The 25220-nt window shown below is 34.1% G+C and overlaps 1 protein-coding gene across 1 annotated transcript in view; it reads right to left on the bottom strand.

The window, feature by feature from the left end:
- gb (solute carrier family 7 member genderblind) overlaps positions 1 to 25220 on the bottom strand; it is a 100577-nt gene that overhangs the window by 5688 nt on the left and 69669 nt on the right. Inside the window, exons 6-8 of the mRNA XM_076134560.1 lie at positions 7730 to 7898; positions 6092 to 6292; positions 739 to 888 (exon numbers count right to left, since the gene is read on the bottom strand). Coding sequence (XP_075990675.1) covers positions 739 to 888; positions 6092 to 6292; positions 7730 to 7898 — 520 coding nt within the window. The remainder of the gene's footprint in view (positions 1 to 738; positions 889 to 6091; positions 6293 to 7729; positions 7899 to 25220) is intronic.

The following is a 25220-nucleotide window of genomic DNA, read 5'->3' as shown; positions in this document are numbered from 1 at the left end:
TTTTTTTACTCTTTAAAGTTGCTCGTATTAAAATCTTCAGGAATCAAAAATGAAGCTAACAACTTAAGGATGTTTCTTGAAATGAATGTCCTTATTCAGGACATAATTCCTGTGCCAAGCATAAATGTTCAGTCCAGCTGGTCGTACGTTACAGCCACTGTTGCTCACGCCTCAGTAATTTTAGTGCGGATTTGTGCATGGAATATTCCCAGAAGCAACAGGAGCGGATGCCGTTCAGTTTGCACGTCAGTTAAACTGTTATTGGGTTAAAGAAAATTCTCACTAGCCTCTGGCCACGCCTTTAATCTAGTTAACTGCTGCAGCTTCGCCCCTTATTACAGAAAACGATAATTACATTTGTTCTATATCCGTCGGAGGTGAGCTGAACGAACGACTTTTTTATCTTATGTACGAGAATATTGCTGCAACATTTTACCTAGCGTCAAGTTTTAAAATAAGCTTTAAATTCCACCGCAACATCAGGACAATCCTATTAGTTTATCAAGTTAAAAATTCTTCAAGCCGCCTGAAGGCTTTTACACTGCTACTAAATTTACCAAAATGTAGATCCATTTTGATAGCCGAATCTCGAGTTTAGATTCTTAATCAATAGCATAGCCGGCCACCGAGGGTTACGTAAAGTAAAAAACCAGCATCACACACTCGTTTCAAGACTGCATCAAAGGCATATCAATCAGTACCTGCAATTTAAAATAAACAATAAAATAGATGCCATACCTTAATAGGTCTAACTAGATGCGGCTTCTTGTAACGCAGCCACAGAACGGCGCTGCAGCTAAGCGTCGTGAAGAAGGACTCCACCACCGTGCAGTATGTGATCAGCGATGTTAAGTTATCTGGTACCAGCATGATGATTGATATCACCATCTGTTGGTGAAAAGTAGGGCGTGAGCACCAACGACAGTTGCTCACCGCTTCACCCGAACATGCAATGCAGGAAGGAAGTAATCGGACTAGGTCACGTTATTTTTGCGTGGTACCCGTCCTTCACTCCTACACTACATCATGGGCATATTGGCTTGGTGAACTTCCGTCTAGGACTCAGTAGGTGCACTTGGTTTTATAAAATTATGAAAATCAATTGACTTAAGTAACAATACTGCACAACATACATATATTCCAGATGTTACATTTTTAATGAGAATTTGTTTAGTCTCACGAATGGATGACATAAATTATGTACATATTTACATTTATATAATAGTTTTACAGGCATTTGTAACGTTTCAGGTATAGATAATACAGTAATAAAATAATCAGACAATAAAATATTATTGTATATATTTATATATATTCGATCCATGCTGATCTTGTCGAGGAGATATTACGCATGACGCTGACTTACAACTAGTGCTCGCTCCGCGCCGATCATGTCGGGGAGATTGTACGCATAACGCTGACTTATAACTATTGCATGCTCTGCGCCGATCTTGCGGGGAGACTTTACGCATAACGTTTACTTACACCTAGTGCATGCTCCGCGCCAATTTAGGGGGGAGACTTTACGCATAACGTTCACTTACACCTAGTGCATGCTCCGCGCCAATTTTGGGGGGAGACTTTACGCATAACGTTCACTTACACCTAGTGCATGCTCCGCGCCAATTTTGGGGGGAGACTTTACGCATAACGTTCACTTACACCTAGTGCATGCTCCGCGCCAATTTTGGGGGGAGACTTTACGCATAACGTTCACTTACACCTAGTGCATGCTCCGCGCCAATTTTGGGGGAGACTTTACGCATAACGTTCACTTACACCTAGTGCATGCTCCGCGCCAATTTTGGGGGGAGACTTTACGCATAACGTTCACTTACACCTAGTGCATGCTCCGCGCCAATTTTGGGGGGAGACTTTACGCATAACGTTCACTTACACCTAGTGCATGCTCCGCGCCTATTGCGGGGAGACTTTACGCATAACGTTCACTTACACCTAGTGCATGCTCCGCGCCTATTGCGGGGAGACTTTACGCATGGCGTTCACTTACAACTAGTGCATGCTCCGCACCGATCTTGTCGGGGAGACTTTACGCAAGAGGTTGATTTACAACCAGTGCATTAGTCGGAAACTCACTCGAGCACCTACTGTGACGAGGAGTTGTTTCCGTAAAAGCATCAACTAACTACAGGCCGTCTCTCAATGTCGAGGAGGGCTATTCGTTTAAGAGCCAGGTCCTGCATCAGGAGCAAGGCTTTATTTTCTAACTACTGGTTTCGCCATTCGGCGTTGTGACACAACATCAATTTCTAACTACGAAAAACAAAACAAAAAAATGTAAATGTAAACGCTGGCATCTTAAAAGTGCTGACATAGAATACTAATCGCACATTTTCTTAAATAAATTTAATATTATTTGGTATAAAATGTAAACTATTTTGTATATCTATAATAACATTTCTTTTTATAAATTACCAAATATTATTTATACATGTGTATTAAATAAATAAGTATGTTGACAAATAATTAAGAATAAACAATTTGTGCACAATTTTTTCGCAGTGCGTATTCTTAAAATATATTTTCAGTCTTTTTACGAAAATATTTTAACATCAATATTTGTGTAGCCTACAAAAATCTATCTATATAAAAAAGGGAATACTTATTTTGTAATCGACTGATAATAATCTCCTTCTTCTATCTCAAGTTTCTATCTATCTTTCTTTACATCTGTTTGCTATATACCTACTATATTATTTTCTATGACACATGTATATAAAAGGGGATACTGAATTAACGACTATCTGACGTACATACCAGCGAACAGTCAAATTTAAAAGTTATTAGAAACTTGATATTTTCTATTACGCATCGTTTTATAGTGTTAGGCAAAGCTAGGAAAAGATTCTTTAGAATTCGACCCCTAAGGGATTAAAATAGAGGACGAAAGTTTGTTTGGAAGTGCGTGATGATCTAGATTCGTTTAGGTTTTTTAATAAAGTACGTATGTACGGTCTAATTACCAGTACGTATTTCAAAGTTTAAAAAAAAGTATCCCCTAATATTAAAATAGGGGACAAGAGTGTACAAAGTACATAGGCGGAATTATTCAACGACTATCGTTTGGTTTTCCTAAATAACACATCTGCTAGTCTAATATTATTAGATATGTTTCTACAAGATTATATGTTTAATTATAATAATATTTTCGAGTCTACACACACATAAATATGAATTCTTGGATTATTAGTCAATGATATTATATTATTATAATAAAAATATATTGTGTCATACGATTTTTTATAAATTTCTGGTCCTATTTTCAAGCGATGCTTTTTTAAAAAAAACTAATGTTTGAATTTAGTTAAAAAATATATTATTTTGTATTGCTAGCGGTGGCTTTTAAAATGGATTAAATAATCAATACATATGTTAATAGAAGATTAAGATTATTATACTTTTTTCTAGTCTACACATGCGAGTATATTATAGAGGACATATATTATTATAGAGGAGTCATTTTAATATCAGTAATGGTACATATTATATTTAATAAAATATATTCTGTCATAGTGTTATTACTATTACTATTTGTGGTCCTATTCTCATATAAGTATGCGTATTTTTTAAAGTTGTTAAGATTGGAAATACTTTATTTCAAATATTTGATGGCCTACTAAAGTGGATTCTTAGTGAAACGTTACTACAAGATTATTTATTTTTTCCTAGTCTACACATACACAAACAGTAGTCCTTTAAATATGAAATAATTGAATTACGTTTATAATATCGTGACATTTTTTTATTTGTGGTCCTAATTTCATAGCAATTTATTTTTAATAATTAATATATTGTGTTAGAAATATAATATTTTGTATTATTGATAGGTACTTATCGATTATATTGGGAAATGTTTTCAATAAGTTTGTTTTTCTAGTCTACACATACATAAAGCCGAGTCCTTGAATATAGTGGTAGATATTACGTTTATAAAAATATAGATATTTTTTTTATATAATTGTGGTCTTATTTCCTGGCAAAGTGATATTTTAAAACTTAAATCTATATAATTTTATTTTTATGATCCAAATTGTATTAAATTAGCTAAACACTTCTATAAGATTCTATTTTTCTAGTCTACAGATACATTAATACGAGTTCTTGGAATATAAGTTAGCGGGATTAAGTTCATAAAAATCTATTCTTGTCAAAAAGTTATTATATATATTTTTAATTTTGGTTCTATTTTGGACACGATGGCCTACATAAATGTCTATATTGGAAAGTGGTTAAAAGTTTATAATTTTTTTTCTAGCCTACACAATACACATACATAATACATAAAGTATATGAGTCCTTTAAATATAAATTATTGATATTATGTTTATAAAAATACATTTGATTCGTAATTTTTCTACAGGATTATATTGTAGTTATTATTTTTTGACATACGATCATAAAGTTGTGCCTTTAAAATTTTTGGTGCTATAACCGTTATTTTATTATTATATATTATGGCCTTTACAAATGGGTTTTATTTAAAGATGTAAAAGCTAGATTATACTTGTTTCTAGTCTACATATAAATAATCATGGGTCCTTTAAAAACCGTTAATAGGTATTATGATTATAAAAATATAGATTTTGTTCGTAATGTTTCTACAAGATTATATTATAGCTACTACTTTTTTTAACCAACATATAGGTGTTTATAAGAGGAGACCTTTGAATACATTACATAAATATATTATTAAGTTTATAAAAAATATATTATACGATAATATTCCCTTTTTTATATCAGGTCTACACTTACAGCAAAGTTCTCTAAAATATTACATCGTTCATGGTATTTTAATGGCCTACACAAATGGCTTAATCGGTAGTAAAATTATACAGGAATACTATATTGATAATATATTGTTATACATAATAATATATTGTTTTATATGATAATATTTTATTTTATATAATAATATAACACACATAATAACTACACATGCATTCGCACAAGGTTTTCGGCGTAAACGGTTAATCGCCGTGTGGATACTACAGTTGTCAGTGTTTTATGGATCTGTTTGAGAGACTAAAGACTATATAGAGATTAGACAGGATGTTTTGGCTTTTTTACAAATTACGCTTAACGGCTAGTGCTGGAGAAACAACTCCACTGTACGCTTCAATGAGCCGAGTACAAGATAACACGTTTTTTTTTACAAATATATTAGTAGATACATGATAATAATATACTAATTTCTACTACATACAATAAAATGAGTCCTTTAAATATAGTTTAGTGATCACTTATTCACGCAATTTATTAGCGTTGTTTTATTGTTACCCTACCTACCCGACGTTCACGCGGAGTAGTGTCATAGCTTGCGGATCAAAATTTTCGAAAGATAAGGTCAAGTGGCAATTGTATTTCTAAAGAAGAGTCCACACGAATATTCGGTTATATAATTCGACGGAAAAACCTAATCTTACTAAATTTGATTTTCGATTTCGCGGCTTGAACCGAACCGGCATTGTAAGTTCCGATTTAAGCGACAATGCATCTTGCGGCGAGACTGCGTTAGTAAACTAATCTTGCGTTTACACCTGCACCGAAGGCGGATGTCAGATACGGGGCATTCGGATACGACAGCGCCATAACGAAAAGTTTAGTGTTTTCAAATCAGAGAGAAATAAGAGACGACAAAATTTACCCCCGTGTGAATGTAGGGTAAGCAAGGCGTTATCGCGTTTTGATGACAAATGATACACGCTAAGCGACTGGTGCTGGCAATCAACTACATTGACGGCGTACCAGTGCCATGTACAAGATTACGCGTTTTGTTAACCTATTATATAAATGGTAAGTTTCTACACAACTATATACTTAGTTTAGGTGTTATATATGTGTAGGGTACAGTACAATGAGGACCTAAAATAACAATTATTGAGATTGTATCAAACGCTATGGCAAACTACTCGTTGAATTTAGAAAAATATGATTCAAATCTTTGACCCTAGTTACTAATAACAATTATGACATGACACATCAAAATATAATATGCGATGATGTATATAAGTATGTTGCGCATTAATTGTAATTAATTAACTATAATAATAATAAAACCAAGAGCACCTACCAGGAAGATAAGCGATGGAAGTGGCGAGAAGCATTTGCAGTTGATATGCGCTAGCAGCTCGGGCATGTGGCCGTTGCGGGCCCCGGCGAAGCACATGCGCGATGACGCCATGATGTGCACCGACAGGCCGCCCACGATGGCCACAGCCACGAGGGTGGGCATCGCCCACTTCAGCACGCCCAGGCACGCGGCCGCGAAATCCTGTAACAAATGAAGCACTTACTATCCGGAACATCACCTGTAAATATAATTCTAGAGTTCATTTTTTTTAAGCCAATCGAAGGCTTTTGTCTGCATTCTTGAACAAGGTACCTAGTCGATTTTTTGTTTCTTTCGAAGTATAGATTGTTCCATTCAAATATCATCAATAGATTGGCAGTCCATGGACTGCGTGCTCGAACTTTTCTTTTGTAGACTAGTGCAAGTTATAACAGGCACTGCAAAAACCTTTTCCTGGAAGTTTATAATTTCAAGTATGTGTACTGCCATTCATCTCCAAACATGCCTCTTATAAATTCATTCTTAATTAATCCATGTGTGATCGAAATCCACTGCTACGACGAAAAAAAAACTCAGTCTTCATTGCAAACCCGGCAATAGAGTTATTTTCTTATGAAGCACTCGATCTCGGAATCGAGTCCTAGACCTATTGATGCAAGTTTGAAGATAAGTGCAATATTTTTGCTTTAAGATCCAAGGAAATTCCTCGCTCCCGATGGTTTCACTGGTAACTCTTGATGAATTATGAGGACCACAATCACCTCGATACATAATGAAGACTTGTTCTAGTAGAACAGTAGTAGACGCTCCCCTTTCGTAGTCGAATGAGTGGCATTTGAACCCAGTCATTTGCAAATAATTCAACTCCTTTACTGTAACTTCCTAAGTCGAAGATCCTGTTATCTCCGAAGATGGAGGCAGATGTGTATGAAATACATCCACATTTCGCCGTTAACAATGTTAAGCCCATGCAAACCGAACCTATTGCCTTTTACTGGGCACGATACCAAACTGCGGTCTACTATTGAGAAATATTCTAATAGAAATTAGAAAGATCAATAGTTCTTTCGATGCGAGACCTCAGTCTCAGGCAGTCTTGTAGATCTATACCTAGTAAAAAGAAGAAATTAACCCATAAATGTCCTAATTCTGGGCAAGGGTCTCCTCTCGTAAAGAGGTAGGGGTTACGCCTTGAGTCCACCACGCAGGCCAATCGCGGGTTGAGGACGTTACCTGCCTTCTATAATTGTTCAAAAGAACTCTCAGGCATGTAAAGTTGCATCACGATGTTTTCCTTTACTGTTAGACTAAGTGTTAAATATTTCTAATACTTACGAACATAACTTCGAAAAGTCATTGGACTGTTGCCTCTGGTTCGAACCTGCATCCACTTTCGTGGTAGGTAGCTAACTTATACCACTCGGCTATTACTGCTCTAAATTTTTGTATGTTTAGTCTATATCGCTGATTGTTGGGAGCTCCTCACATGATCGATTGTATCAACCACATTGTAATTTTTTTGGTGTTTGAAAAGAGTGGCCCTGTGTTTGTTGGTAGCTCTTCTCATAAGGCTCTATCCCCTTTCCGAGCTAGTCTTATATATCTAGTTTAAGGATAATTAATGTAAATATTACTTACAACTGCAATGGCCTCAGTCGCCATTACTCCGGTGGGGCCTAGAACTGCTAGGTACGATATGTTCGCTAGCAGGTATATGCCCGTCACCAGGGGGAGGGAGATGTAGATAGCCCTCGGGAGGTTCACGAAGGGGTCCTTCAGCTCCTCCGTCATGAAGTTGAGGTAACTCCTGTTGGTTAAATACATTGATTAATATCAACTCACTACTTAAGTTCTACATGCTTAATAAGGTGGGCTACCCAGTCAAATTAACCACTTGTTTTAAATGTCATAAACACATTTTAGTATAGAAATACGACACAGTGACGTCATAAGGTCGTATTTTCGTTGTAATAATGTTTCAATGTTAACTTTTAATGATCAATAATCAAAGTAATGCGTAATTATTCTAAACTTGTTATCAAAAGATGATGTCATTCTGGCCGATTTCGGCTACGGCGGTCAGTTTCATTGAAACCAGCCAACAGTGCAGGACTTTGTTTTTAGTGGCCAAGTGTGTGCACAATACGCAGGTACACTCTCTATTCCTTCACTTTCATAATCCGGTGAGATTGCGAAAACCGACACGACCAGAGAGAGGTAAAGTGCAGGACCAACGGCTTTACGTGCTCTCCGAGGCACGGAGATCTAAGACCTAAACTTCCTAACTCCCGCCAATCTCTAAGAATGTATAAACAGAAAACTCAAAAAAAACTTTTTAGCCCGACCCGAGATTAAAACCCGAGACCTCCTACACGGCATTCGCATACACTATCGACCGCGCCATAGAGGCAGTATTCAATAGAAATACAGTACAGTGGAGTAGAAATAAAAACCTTAAAGTAGTTTTACCAATTGACCGATTGAAAATGAATAAACAATGTGTCTGTATTGAAATGGAGCACTGGGGAAATTCACGTAACAAGATATATAGTGATTTTAAGTTAACCGAAGTCTTGTTTCAAATTAAAACCTTAAGAAATAGTATAAAAATCTTAGGGTTTCTCGCCTATGTCCTTAGTCAGCGCATTAGCGCATATTCAAAATTGAGAAGCAATCCTGTTATCGTAATTGGAGTTTCAATAACCATGAATAAGTCTTAAGAACTGCGGATTTGTTTAAGAAATAGTCAATGCATGACTGCGTGAACTTGATAATTTTCGAAATCTTATTATCTAGTTGTAAAACTAATGAAGTGAAGAGAAATGGTAAGAGATACAAATATCATTGGTAAGTAAGCTATGTTTTGAAGCTTATAAATACTATTATGTAAAGATATCTAGTAAACTTCATGATTTTCTAAATCCATTTTATCTAGTTCTGAAGCCTGAGAAATTCAAACGTTTCTATCATTTTTAAATAAGCTATGTCCTGGAACCTCAGTAAACAAAGGTTTCGCATTTATTTTTCGTATTCTGGTTGGTTGATTCCAGCTTTTCTAAACTAATTTGGCTCGTGCATTTTAAAACTAATTATAGTGCTTCATGGTTTGAGAAGTATCGATATTTCCAGCCCTTTGCGAGGCAGACCACAGAAATAGAAATTCAGGCGGTCTGCGAGTCAATTAGCAGTTGTTAACGAATTTTCAGATTTAGACTGAACAGAACCGTGCACCGCGGTTATTCGTAGCGACAATTCTATTCCAACTTTACCTATGTCACTTAACTGGACTCGCATTTTGAAAAACTAATTAACTGGTACTGAGAGCCGAACAATTTTAGGTTTGTTTACGAGTTCGGTACGTTGTTTTTGCTAGTTCTTTTTGGGCCGTCGATTGCATAAACAACTGCATTTAAAGTTTTGTTACTCATTCCCAGTTTTGTTTACGACATTCCAATTAGTGGTTGACTTGCGTTGTAATACCTTCGTGGGCAAGGTTCATGTGTGTTGAGGAGTAAATTCAGTTACTCGATGGTTTTTTGAAAGGGGAGGTTTGGCCGAGAAGTAGGAGAATAAAGCTACACAAGACTATGTGATAGTGTAGCTAAAGAGTGCTCCAGTTATTTGTTAAGTAGTCGACTAACAATAAAATATCTAAAACGCGGAAACTGCCGCTATCAGCTAGCCACCCGGCTCGCGTAACTCGAAGAAGTAAAGCAGTCCAAATAAAAGTTTGATCGAGCTCTCAAAATATAAGATAGCAATGCAACGTGAAAGTTTGTGAGTGTGAAATATCTCCATAACGACCTTCAGCTGTAAAACGTGCTCTAAGTGATCTCGGTACCGAGAAATCCACGTAAACTTTATCCAAGTAGTTTACAAGTCTTGCGTTTTGATAAACTTACAAACTTAGCGTCGAAATCGGAGAATTCTAGTTTGTTCGAGAGTTAGTAGTAGAAATCTAACATTAACGAGGTGCAAACAGAACTCGGGCAAGATTTACGAAATAACGAGTTGGGTATTTTATTGCATATATTTGTACATCGTTATCGCTCAAACTACAAGAAGTTGTTGAATTTTGTACCACAATGCCTAACTACTACTGTACTGAGAAAGGAGAATAATTTCTGCTCTAGCTCCTAACAGTATCAAATTATTGTGTGTGCGTAGTTTAGAAAATGTTTATAATCTATTTGGCGTTTAAAAAGGTGGTGAGAAATTTCTCGCCAGCTATTCTCACCGGTCCTACCTTTCTAAGGTAGTAACTTTAACTTTTATAATCATAATTGCCTATATTTCACCTAAATAAATAAATTCATTTGACTGATTTTCATGCCTGATTTTTGTAAATTTGCTCCATAAAGGGTTTAAATAAGGAACTTAATAAACAAACGCAGCCGCGCTGATCAGCTAGTTGTATCATAAAAGACGTGAGCGAGTTTCAAATCTCACATTTTATCAAAAATACTAAGTAGGAAAGACTAAAAAGTTTTCAAACTGGACATTAAACAGCAGTTTCATTTCACTGTAGATATGTATGTAGGATTGTAGGGTAATCATGAATTCCTGATGTGTGCCACGTGTCGAGGTAAAGCAATAAACTGGTAATCGCACGTGCAACTGTTTTCAATTTCACACTAGCCCGACCAAATTGAATGATCGAGTGCGATTATGTGCGTTAAATTGAAATGATAAGTGTTAAGTTACTGTTACAGCAATTATTTAAGAAATATGTTTATATTTTTATTTTATTTTATGCGTTTGCTGATTTTTGTGTCAATAAGCTCTTAAATGTAGTAATCACAGACATGAAACTTCGCCTACATATTTAACAATTTGAACCTGAACTTAGGACTAGGGATTTGAACCCTCAGCTCTTTCACAAGTCTATGAAATTTACAATAACTGCCAAAGTTTGCCGAATTAAACTATAATGACTTTAGTTTGTAACTGAAAGACATCAAGTCTTTATAATACGATACATAATTATAAGTCTAACATTTTTCTTTTTGTTAGCCTGTATTGTGCCACTGCTGGGCAAAGGCCTCCCCCAATTTCTTATAATCTAATAATTACCAATACACCCATAACTTTACTTGGATGCCGATGATGGACATCAAAATATAATTTAAATCGAAATGATGTCTTTATAGAACACACAATGTTTCACTATCTAAACAAGGATTTGAACCCAGTATTGTAATGTGTGGATCTCATACCGACGCATCATGTGACTTCAATGATCGTCATAGGATATTATTGAAACTATAGTAGCTGCTTTATTATTCCAATTAATCTTTGACTATTCTTTCATTAATCTGTTGTTGAACTAACTACTCAATACGATAGTACATTTCCATCTAACCGTTTAGAAACAACTAACCGTTTTAAAGTAAAATCTAATTTCAATATTAGTTCCTCAGTCTCCTTGTAAGTTACTATAGTCTTAGACTAAGCTAGCCAAACATCTAAATCCTTGAAGAACTGTGTAAAGACTCTCAAGTATGCAAGTGTTCCAAGTTTTCCACGAAGTTTTACCAAGTGCTAACCAGTTTCTAATTGAATATTTTAATCCTAATTTCGAAAGCTTCAAGAATTCGAAAGTAGCTATGTCTCGACTAAGTACAAATTGAAACATCATGTCTGTAAACAACTATTATTACTCCAATGAAAAAATAAATCCGACTTGCAAACAAATATACAAAGGCAAACTTTGAAAAGTCTACAAAGTTTGAAATGCTACTTTGAATGCGAGAACACTCACTTCAGCATAAGACCCGAGTGGGGGCAAAATACAAAATGAATGCACGTTATTTGAATCGGTACAAACAGCGCTGAAAGGCTGGATCCGATAAGTTCAACAAGCTAATGTGAAGGCGAGTTCACATTAGAGCATTTGCTTTTTAAATCCTGAGAATGTTCAGACCAAAAAAAGTTACACGAGACATACAGGTTTGATCGTAAATACCTATACTAAGTGTGTTTGCACTGCGAGCGAAATATTCAGTTTGTAGACGAGCATGTGTGTTCACCTTTATTCGTATGAACATCAAACAAGGGCTGTTCTCAAACAAAATGAAATGCACCGACATCGGCTCATATAAAGTTGCTATGTGAAGACCCTACATGCAGACAAAGGATTGCAAACTCGCCGGAGTAGTTCGGAGCTCAGACGGTCTCGGTATTCGGAATTTCTCAAACATTTCCCTTATCTCTTTATGTGTATGTAATTCTTTTAATTTTCTACGGGCTTCTATCTAGCGTAACAATGCAATGCATGGGAATTTTTTTACAAACTTTTCATGCAATTTCATCGTACTTCCTATAATTCTTTCTACGAGTAGCTTGGATATTCTGCGCTGTTGTCGTAATTTTATTTCAATGAGATGGTATTGTTATCGAGTTAGAGGATAAAACTTTTAATTGAATACTTTTTAAGGATTCCTTGGCGATTTGTTTATTTTTGGTTCGTTACATTGTGGTGTTTTACGGTTCAAGTGATGCAACGGTGAGATATATTTTCAGAGTGTAAAAGTTTTAATTGAATGTTTTGTAAGGATTCTTCCGGTTGTTCATATTTATTTTGGTTCGTCACGTTGCGATGTTATTGGGACATGTAACAATGTTGTAGTCATCATTGGACAGTTAGATTACACGTCGACATTTCGCTGTTCTATTACCATGTTGCAGTCGGAGTTATTGGCAATTTCCAGGGAAATTCCCATATCTGCTGCAAATGTGATATTCCATTCCGCCGGGAATAGCCAAATCCTAATTATACGACGCGAGTTACAGGAATCTAACCTGAATAATGTGTAGTCGAATATACTACAGCTAACATTGATTTGTGTAACATTTTCTATCAAAATGTTAGTCCTAGGTACAAATTTCATCCATGAAAAAACTATGTGGTAGAAGCGCTGCAATGACCTAAAGCATTCCCTATTCAGACAATGTCCATTTAAAATAAACGCAATTTCATACAAAACATTTCTTTATTGCGAATTGTAGAGACTTATATTTTTAATCCTTAGAGCAAACTCAGGTTGAAAATAAGAAATAATTTCCCCGAGTGCTTTTTAAAAAGAAGTTTTATAAAACGCGGTTTACAATTCGCGGTACAAATTATTTCCTTCGTGGAAAATGTTACGTGGAGATTTTCTAGAGTAGAAATACATGAATTATCATGTAAAAGCTTCATTCTGCGAACATCTCCTTGAGAGTGTATTTGCTTTTCCGTGGAACATGCAAGAGTATTAAAACTGTTTCATAGTAATTTTTAAAACAAACAAGTCGTGTTTCCGACACCTTTCAGAGCTTGTTACTTTGTAGGATGCTTCCTTAGAGCAGCATTTTTAATTAATTAAATTTTCTTTTCATAAAGAGAGAAGCAGCAAATTAATTTAATTTAAACTTAGATGCTTTGCAGTCGGGCATCTGACACGTGTTGCATTGCATTTGACGGAGCTTATGTTTTCTCGAAATATTGCATTAAAAGACCACCTTTGCCTTAGCTAACTATAACCTTTAAGCACTAACAAGAAGTATTTGGACATGAACAGATTCTTTTCTCACTGAACAATTGACTAGTACAAAAAAAGCGAAAGAGAGGTAAAGTGTTGGGCCCGCTGACCAATACCAGGTGGAAGACTTTGTATTCCTAACTATAAAATATTATATGTGAACGACATTCCTGTAACATTTGAATAATTCCAACACGTAATAAACATTGTACACATCCATCCTCAAACTTTCGCCTCTAAAATATTAGCCCGTAAAATGGTAGTACGAATAACTAGCATATTAGCTGTTATGCATTATGAGTTAAAAGTAAAATACTTGTTGTTTTGAATTTAACTCGAAACTGGACTAAAACCGCACTCGGTATTTTCCTCTACAAAATAGGTATTTACAATAATTTACAATAGGTATTTTAGTTTTCCTCATAGCTTGTATTATTTCGCTTTAACACTGCTCACTAAAATATATGTTTCTAGTTGTTTGATTATACGAGAATATGTAGTTGGGTTACCACATTTATTTTAATGTAAATCTTTGTATTTCACGTGGTACCCCTTTGGTAAAAAGGCATGGTTATATGCAGATGTATATTTTCTAGAAATAATTGTAAATTAAATATGTCATTAAAATTAGCACTAGATTTATTAGTGCAGGAAATATTGTATAGAAAATTTTATAAGGCGCTATAGGTTCTGTTGAATGTCTTCGAATAACCTAAAACGGTTCTTGAAGACATTGTGTATTTAGTGTGTTAATCTGAATGTAGTGGACTTAAACTGTCTATAGTTTCATGTCCAATTATAGTGAATCTGTAACTCTACACCAATGTGCATATGCCAATGCATGTATGTATTCGTAATTGCAGAACACATCTGATATTACTCATATTTCCCGGTAATGTAAAATATAAACGCCGAAAAATATTTCCGAACCGGATTTAAATCCGTTAAAGAGTTCCGTCCAAAATATCACATTTCATCGAAAAATCATTTCAGTTTTAATTATGGATAGCGAACTGCTCGGACAAAGGTACGAATATTAATTATTAAAAAACGAAGGTAAGTACCATTCATACGAATGCAGAGAATATTTAATATCATTTTAAATCAAAGTGAATTTTGGCCAACAATTTTTTAATCTCGGATAGTTCTGACAAAGGGAGATAAAGGACCACAGGTCAAACCGATGTCAATTGTACCGATTCCTGCTATCAATATTGGTAATTCATTGAGAGCGCAGCGTTGCGCGTTTTTCACTGTGAAATCACGGAGGTAGGATTGAATGGTTTGCACAAGAGTACCGCAATTAATATTTTCCAATATCAACAGCAAGAAATATCTCTCAGAGAGACACAAACACGGACTTTCTGGGCAACATCAAAGGCAGATGCTTTCCGTAAAAAGAAGTGAACCAATGCATATAAAAATTTCATTAGTTGCGATGCAGTAAAAGGAAGGACTGGCAATTTTCTAGATACATTACTAACTTTTGCACTGAGAATGATTGAAACTCAGTAAACCTATAACTGTGTTCGAGCAATGCATCGATTTTGAATTTTATAACAGTCTAAGAATAACGTTCCGCAAGACTTAGTGCTCATTCACGTTGACACGCGGGCGCGGTAGCGGGCGCGGTCGCGAAATATCAAACATATGGCGTAGTTCCCAAGTGTTCACGTACAAACCGTTCGCGCGGTCTAAGGCACTTGTCCCACCGCCAACGATGAACGAGTAACGAGTACAGCTAGAATTGGAAAAGAGTTGGCGAGCCGCGGGGAGCGAGTGCGTAGTTGCGATAGTTGTGTAGCTCTGCTACAAACGAGTGTGCGAGTGAGGCTAGCGATTACTCGCATAACTGTCATCATCGTAGAGAAATGACAGCTGGTTGCTCTCTCGACGTGTGTTCTAATCGCGCGGGTATCGCTGAGCGATTGTTATCTTTCATGGTTCTGCTCGCTTAGCAACAGACTAGTGAAGCGAGTGCTCGCCGTCAGCGTGAAAAGTCAGCGATCAACTATTTGTATATGTGTCTCTTTTGTTGACATGGAATACATATCTACTATACGTTTCTTGAACGAGAAAATAGCCGATAGTTTGTCGTATTCTCGTCGGCGGTGGGACAAGTGCCTAAGTAGCGGGCGAGCTAGCGGTGTCGCGCGCGGCCCGCGCGGCGCGCTCTCGGCAATATCAAATGCGTGAAGATGTTCGGGTGTGTTCACGTCGAACTAGCGGTGGCGGGCGCGATTCACTCGCGACGTCAAGTAAGTTCAACCAGTTTAACCAGTTTGTGAACACAAATCGCCACGTCCCCGCGCTCGCGACCGCCACCGCGCCCGCGAGTTCCAACGTGAACAAGCACATAGGGTTTGAACCTAAGTATCGATCTATTTATTCTATAGACGATATTGTGTTCTGATAAAAACCAAATAGAAAAGTCTATACATCTTTAAAGATAGTTTTTAAAAACTACTTTTATTCAAAATGACAGGACAAATTTCCATTAAAATAGACTAAGGTCTAACAGCTTGAACAAAATCGCTGCATTTTATAATCCAGATCTTTCAATAGACACACTGCATATAATATATTTTTAGACCAAATCTATCATGAACTTCAGTGAGTTAAGATTTGTCTCTTTCATTATAACAGATTGCAAATTTACTGTCACTAACTAGACATATGAGAAACGAAACCTTACTGATTCAGGGATCGAATACTGGAAAATGTAGCTCTAAAATTTTGGAGTTTACAATAAACAATGTGCCCGGAAATATCATTGATACGAGTAGGCCTTTGTATGTGAAATAGTATACAAATTTATTTGTTTTAAAATATTGAACAGGAATCGTACCTACATATTCAATATTCATTATTTTCAAACAAAGAATAGAAATTCATTTTACAAACCTCTATTTGGATTATTAGTAAACCGTAAATCCGATATCCATCATTAACAATACCGATTAATTTATTAAAAGTCAAAATTGTCAAATCCGTAATTCGTTAAAACAAATATCATTTAATCATTATGTACTTAGTTTAATGTCGAGTCCGGTATATAAATACCGGATTTCGCTTGCGTAAATAATATTATACATGAAATATATTTTGTCCTAGTAATTCGACTGTTAAGCAGCCATGTTGGAAAACTATTACAGACGTCAATGTGCATATTGACCCCTGTACTGTTAGGCTGAAAGAGTTTACATTAGCAGTAAGAAATTTAGTTTTAGAAGTGAGAATCCCATTTAGATTTTAGTCAGGTCAGAAGTGCACGGCAAAATTTATTTTGGTCTCAAATTACAATGAAAAGCGTATCATCATAAAACGAGTATACTGGACATAAATTCATACTTAGGGTTGGGCATAAAGTGGTTAGCTTAGCAGTAAGAAATATAGTTTTAGCAGGTAGAATCCCAATTACATTTGATCAGAATCAAAAGTGCACTGTGAAACTGCAAATTGTATTTTGGTCTTAAATTATAAAGGTAAAGCCTATCCTCATATATGAACATAAATTAATTCCTAGGCTGGAACTAAGCAATTTCTATTAAGTATAATCCGATCACGTTTTGTCCGACTCAGTAATTAAAACAGAGGATTATAGTGCAAGTTTAATAACGGAAATGATATTACTCGATAACTAAATCGGGGATAGAAACTGAATATAATAATTCACCAGGTACATTTGCCATACACATACGATCGAATGAAAGAAAATCTTTAAAAATATGGTAGTTTTGCTCTCGACTATACTCATTAATTATTCTTAGCTCTTTTCATTTACGATTATATACCAAAACTTACTGCATTGTTAAAAAAACTTGGACACACTGACCATGATCAATCAAGAATCGTCCTTTTTTCCTTTGAAAGGTTATGGAAGACTTATATGCTGAGAAGATACATTAGACTTTCAAAAAATTTTTAAAGTCTCAATTAGAGTTTAAACTCTTTATGAGAAGTACATTTTTAAAAACGGCCGGTTTCGATGATCCTATTTGAACAACGTATTTACACCCATATAAGAGCTCAATTTAAGTTTAATTACTAAAAAATACAAGGTTTTGAACGTAAAATAAATTCTGTATAGAATAGAGTCGGCATAAAATAATGTTGGCATAGAATAATTTCGGCATACAATTTTAATTAAGTGCACATGCCTGTAGAATTGCACAAAAGAACCGCATGCAGTGTTCCGTTGTCTTTCATACTAATATTGAAGATTCACTCAAAGCGGACTTCAATGGAGTATGCTTTTCAGCTGAATGGTATTCCCATTTAAATTCCCATTAAAGACAAAGAGGGCTAGGATTTAATTAGTCGTTTATAAAACGGAATCGCTGAATATTTCATTAAGTTCTATTAATTAAACGAGAAATATTTTCCGTATACTCAATAGCAATGTAAAACAACCCATGTATTCAACATAGTGAGCAGTACGGATTTTTGAAAATAATGCTCGATTTTTTCCGAACTGGAATATAAATGGCAATAACAATGGCTTATATTCGAACAATGCTTTGGATCACCGAAGCAGACTTCACTAAAATATTCAATTGGGAAATATTATTTGTACTAGCAAAATATACAAATATTCTGAACAAGGTATTATCAAAATACGAACTCTATTCACTATTTCCTAACAATGGTTACGTACATGATAATATGTAGTTTTGAATCCAGTATTTTACAGCAAAAGCTTTGTATGGATTATTCCGAGTAATCCCCGTATGTCTGCTGTAAGTCAGTATTGAACATTCTGTTAAAATCTGTAGTTCGCTGTACTAAAATATTGTACATGCCTGTTTCCTCTAGGCAGCTACTTCGTATATGGCCAGTTATAATCCAGTACCAAATTGTAATGATAGAGCCTTTCATCATAATACTGGACATAAATTAAATCCTAGGCTAGTACTAGGCAATTTCTATTAGAAATAATCCGATTACATTTTGTCCCACTCAGTAATTGAAACTGGGGATTATAGTGCAACTTTAATAACCGAAGCGAGGATCGAATCTCAGCCTCAACGATATTATATTGTGTTCAGATAATGGCATTAAAAATATGCTATATTTATCTTATAATAAAGTTTTTAATGAGCGTCTCTTGTAGAGGGGAACAAGGCCGAAGAGAAAAATAGTCGCGCAATTTTCCGTTGAAAAATCATCTCGGTTTATCGAACAATGGGTAGAAAAGCTTAATAGCTTGAACAAAGGCGGCTCAGTTTATACCCGATACCAGTCAATAGCTGTTAGGTCTACAGACAACATATTGTGTAAAGACAAAACCTATCATAGCTATCACTTAGCCTTCAGGTTTAGCTTGCTTTGTTAGAAAATGCTGTATGCGAGAATGTCGGTGTAGAAAATTTTCCCGACAATGTTCCGAGATAAAACTTTCCTATGTATTAATCGAGGTTAGAAACGAGCTGTGTGCTAGATTTTCACATATGAACAACCAGTCTAACAGGATGGACTAACAGCCTATCTTTTTTTGCGTCACTCATGTTACACCCGAAGGCAGGCAGGGGTTTATGGAAAACATTAAAAAATCTGGTGTATATTTCATACGGATTAAAGGTCTCATTTGAAAAGGCCGGGACCATTGCCTTTCATGGGTACGTAACCATAACTCATAAGCTACTACCGAGATTATTATACAATCAATTATTTGGAAGAACTAAAGAATAATGCATATTATTTCCATTCCTTCTTTACAACAAATACGCGTATTCAGTTAGTCCAGACAAGGAGCACGTTCCGAACTATTTAACATAAACATACGAACACTAACAAAAGGCATTGTAACAAACTTCTCATATGCAGACTGAATGTATAGCTTCAAATGAAACTAATAGTCATTTAGTTTTAAACTATAGTGAATAGAAATCAGCCGGAGTTGAATATTTGCAACTAAACGGACAATGGATTGTTAAAAGTTTCAGACGTCCAGTTGGATACAACTAGTATTCATTTACTCGCTGGTAAATTTGAAACAGAATATTCGTACTAATTGGATGGCTAACGTTACTCTGTAATTTTAGTGAGGCTTTCATAATGGAACTAGTAAAATGATCATTTGTTTAAAATCTCTGAGCAAATATGACGAGACTATAATCACAATTTAATACTACGTGTCATATTTGCAAAATGTATTTTAAAAACGCTTTAAAAAAAATTTAAGACGTAATATATGTCTTATTAGCGAAATCGTCAACTATCACGTATTTTCTACGTAACGGCGTATGAAATAATACGCCGATTTTCCGCGACTTTAATTCTTTCTGCTACCGTTTTCTTAAAATAAAAGATATACTAACATTCTCCGTTCTCGTATGAGAATAATTTAACACGCTCGAAAGAGATATGACTCTACAATTTGAGATTTAAATAAATAACGGAACGTGAAACTGAATGCATGTAGTGCCTTGATATGCTATTGTAAGTATTTTTGGATGGAAGTAGCGATGACGGGTAAGAAAGGAAATTCTCTTGTTCCGATATAAAAATCGCTTTCTCTGAGTCAACTCCCACACGGAGAATAACTTATTATTCATATTGTTAAGGAAGAGGTTGTCAAAACTGACTCTTTAGCCAGTATGTGCGAATTTTAACTCTTAAAACAGGAATCGAATCGGACATGTAAGTTACTCTCGTTTAAGACAAAGTAGTTGCCTTATTCACAAATGTTTTTGGAGATAATAATTCGAGTTTATTACTGGTACAAAGACCATCATTTTCATGTTTCAATATCAGTCAGGAAGTGAAAAGATAGATTTGTTGCAGCGTTTCCGACCGGGAATTGAACCCAGTTCATGCGTGACGTGACAAAGACATTTCTATTACTCGTATTTTACTAATACTATTCATAAATGTTGCATTTTAGGATTATTACTTGTTCCTTTGTGTGTATTTTTAGGAACAAGTAGTATTTTTTTTATTTAACTGTAATGGGAATTATGGCACACTTATAATTCAGAATTCGAACCTGATATTTTACGTAAGTAAGACCAGTATGTTTATGAAGCATACGACATTGCTATAATAGTCGCATGTGTTAAAAATAACACCTTTTTGCGTTCCTTTGTGTATAGATTTTAGGAACTTACATTATTATATTCAAAAACTTTTGAGAACACGTTATTTTTTTTGTATACATCTCTTGTCTGGCATTTGAACCCGGATGGAGCGTTGATAAAAATATTTTTCTACTAAAAATTTACGTTCCTTTTACACACAGAAAGTTAGAAATCGATTTACAAAATACTATCGAATGTAGTAGAAAACCGACTGAATTATAGACGCAGTAAAGTTTCACTGTTTTTTGTAGAAGAAATAGTATCAGTAGTAGTAAAGGAAGAGTTTAAGATCTTTACTGATTTCTTCATAAAAAAAAATACAGACCCTTTCAATTAATTTGCATTCATCATTTTACAGTTACAGTTCTTTGTTCACAAAAATTCGAAAAATTCCTTTCAATTCTTTCAAGCGCACAAATTACGTGATTGCTCTATTTTAAATACTCGCTCGGGAATATAACCCGGAGCGATTTCAGAACATCTTTGCACTTTATCAAAAATCCTGCTAATGCATGGATTTTAGAAACAGTGAACTGTACTGGATATTCAAATTTAGGATATATTTTTTGCGTACCTACAGCGATTCGTAAAAAACATTTTTATGTCGTGAAAATTATGCTATTTTTCGATCACAAATCTCAAATTCGAAATATCCTTAATTTCGTAATCGTTTAAGGAATCGTAAAGAAGGTGATTTTATACATATGTGATTATTTTACTAGTTCCATCATGAGTAGATAAAATAATAAAAAGAAGACTACAAACTACTACTACTAACTACTAAACTATACTACTAAAAGCGTTTTTTTTTATTTGTGACAAGAAGTAGAAAACCCTTGTCATTAGAGTACAATATCATTTTTTTTTAAACCCAGAACTTCCTATAATTTTTGAAAATATTCAATGTTCTGTGTTGGCGATATGGCAAAGTGGTTTCTCATATAATTTGTAATTTCAGATTAGTTGCTGAATTCTACCAATTTAATTTTTTTCTTTATATAAGATTAAACAAAAATTAATACCTACTTTTAAAATCATTTTCCCTGATATTGTTAAAAACACAAACTATCTATACTTAAAAATCGGAAAATTTAGTTTCAAATTAACTGTTTTTCGAGATTTTAACTTTGAATGCCAATAAATGATAAGAAAAATAATAAAGCATCGATCGAGTAGGATTCTAAAATAAACTCTCAACAGCCCTTCCTAGATACATTAAAATCGTTAAGAGATTTTTCCGACTGTTTTTTCTATTTATTGCCGGAAACCTCGAATACAAATATTTAGTTATTAGTTTTTATAAACTATCTTTCGCTCGGGAATCTAACCCGATTACGATAAAATGTATAATTACAAGTTATGTTACAAGTTCCTTTATGTGTTATTTTAGGAACTTTATTAAATTTACACGCAGATACATTAAAATTTTCCTATATAGTTGAGAATATTTTGCATTTACTTAAAGTTTTCTAACAGAAAATGTTTAATTTTCCTCTTCTGACTTGAGAGTTAAACCCAGTCCCCTAAAACTAGCAATTTTGAATTCTTACTTTTGATGAAGAAAACAGATTTTTAGTTTGACGTTATTTATAAATGTAATGAGTAATTCTGTTTAAAAAATAGTTACTGCGTTGTGCTGGCGATATCTGGCGAAGTGGTTTCTCTTATTCGTGATTTTCCAAACAGCCGTCTTATTTTATTACTTGTCAGGCAAAGGATTTTTTTGGACACAATATGTATTTTTTCCTGCTTCTTTTATTGTTTTACCAATAAGTTTGAATAAAAACGAATACTTTGAATTTTTTACCGATAGATCGAAAATGTAGAATATTAATCACAGAGACTTATATTGAAATCTGTGATTTTGAGATCTTAAAGGCACCACAAAGAACTTTCATTTTTTGAATTCTTCCTGCCCACAAACTCATATACTTTTTCCGACTAAGATTTCGGAAATCGAATAATGTTGTTGACTATCTTTGTAAAACATTCATATCTTTACGGGACGCAGAAAGGCTTTAAATTTAAAGTTTTCCTTTTGTGTTTTTTTTTTAGAAATATTAAAGACTCCTAAATTTTTTTCCATCTTTTAACTAACAATTTTCACTAAATCATTTTGATACAATCGGATATTTTACTTAAATGTTCAGTTAATTTGACGCGTCGCGGCGTCTATTTGTAGTTCATGACGTTCAGACTATCAGACTATCAAAATACGAGGAAATACATGTTTCAAGTTCTTTTATGAGCAGTTTTAAATAGTAGACAGATATTTGTACGTTTTCATAATTCATCTTCTTTCTACCTTTCTGTAAGTGTTGTAAAAAATCTTTCTGAATATTTTCATGAAAATCTACCGGTTTCAAAAAAATATACACAACTACAATTTTCAGATTATAACTATTCAATAAAATGAACTTTCTTGCATTGAAATTATTCGTTTCCTTTTTCCTAACAGAAAATTTATTACATTTTTATTGACTTCAGAATTGAATTCCGTTCGAAACTTACAATTTCCTAGTCGTCTATATAATTTTGTTACAGCCAGGAATCACGGCCGCGATCAAATAATTCGTTTTACGTATTTTTATTTAACTGGTTTGAGTTGTATTGGAATTTACCAGTTTCTTTCATTACTTCCGATTTTTTTTCTCAACTAGATATTTTAAAACTGGCACGTTCAGTTTTTTAAGATAACTCCTGCTCGAGGTTTAAACTCGATACAAGAAGATATAAAAAAACAAATTAGGTACGAAGTCATAGTATTCCTTTGTTTTAAATTTTAGGAACACATGAATATACTAAATGTTTTATCACTCTTAATTTTCTAACGGAACATTAATCCTACTTTTCCTGACTTGGGAAACGAACCCAGTCCCTAAGACTAGCATGTTTTTCCCAATTTGGAAATTTAACCCTAGTTTCATAACATAACTACATTTTTTTCTAATGCTGTTTAAAAAATGTTCAGTGTAATTATTTTACGTCTGAAATTCTCTCAGCAAAATTTTTGAACATAAATGTTCTGCTAGACATATTTATAATGAAAATGATCAAGTTTTACAAATACTTTTCAAAAATATACTCTAAATATTTCGTAGATATTTTATAACTGTCTAGATGTTTTCCTACAAATAAATTAGCTTTTAAAAAATATTTTTCGCGTGGCAATCGAATCCGATCACTATAAGATGTACCACTGTTAATTTTTCAAAGTTACATTGCAATTTTCTTTGCGACTTAATGCTGAACTGAATATTTTCTGTTTTTCTATGCAACAGAAAATTTGGAATTTACAAAGTTAGGATTGCACAAAAATCACTTTAATTTTTTCTTAGTTTCCTAACAGGAAGTTTTATTATCTTTCTGACTTGGGAAATGGACCCAATATAGCTAACAATTTTATCCTAACTTAGAATTTTATTCAAACTCACAATTTAAAATCGTACTTTTGGTAAATTAAACAGATTTCTATCTTAACGCTGATAAAAAGTGAAATAAGTAATTCCGCTGAAAAATGGAAAGTTTCAGAACTGTTAAATTCCTTTAAAAGTTTTATTCACAATTTCAAGTGCTTGTAAGAGAGCCCGTAAAATATCTCGCATCATGTATTCGAAAGTTTTATATCGAGAAACTTGATCGAGTATATTTCTAGAATTCTCTTCTAGTGTTTCGTAGTTATTTCGAAACTACAAAAACTTTTTGCATTTTTTTCTAGTTCTGTGAAAAATATCTGTGAGTTTTGCAAAAATATATTTTCCGCTCGGCAATCTAACCCGATCACGGTTAGATATATTATTATGTTTTTAATATTCTTTTATGACAAGTTCCTTTGTATGTAAGTTTTCGGAACTTAGTATTTTAAGAATTTATTTTAAAATTTGAGTTTCTACTGTGAAATTTGTATTTCACTTTTCTTGACTTGGGAGTCGAACTCAGTCCCTAGAACTTATATTTTTAAATTTTATTTAACAGATTACTGCACTTTAATTATTTTATCATTTCTACTTATTTTTTTCGGAAATGTAAAATTTTCAAACTTTATGTGTTTTTCACAGCTTGTAAAATAAATTACATTTTAGACTCAGAAAATTTTACTTTTGATCGAGTATGTATTTATTTATTTTTTTGATAACTCAATCGAGTATGCATCTAAATTTTTTAGATACTTTTAAATAATTTGGAACATTTGATTCTCTCTCATTTGTTCATAAAAAGTCGGATATTTAAGAGTTCTGTTTTTACACAATAATTTATTACACAATAAAATATACAATTTCAAAATATTGCATGCAATTTCTAAGAACTACTGATTTTTTCCCCCACTTCTACCTATTTCAGTAAATATTCGAAGATAATTTTATATCAGGATTTTTTTATCCTATCTTTCGACTACTACTTTTTTACGAGAAATTCTGACTAATCTTTTATCTAACTTGGGATTTGAATCCAATTTCTGCTACAAACATTTTTCTAACTGAAAAACCCTAACAACACATTTTTCGACTTTGGAATTGAATCCACTCTCTG

Source organism: Anticarsia gemmatalis, chromosome Z, assembly GCF_050436995.1.
Source record: "Anticarsia gemmatalis isolate Benzon Research Colony breed Stoneville strain chromosome Z, ilAntGemm2 primary, whole genome shotgun sequence".
In the NCBI taxonomy this organism is placed as follows: Eukaryota; Metazoa; Arthropoda; class Insecta; order Lepidoptera; family Erebidae; genus Anticarsia; species Anticarsia gemmatalis.
This window is presented reverse-complemented; position numbering and strand designations above follow the sequence as displayed.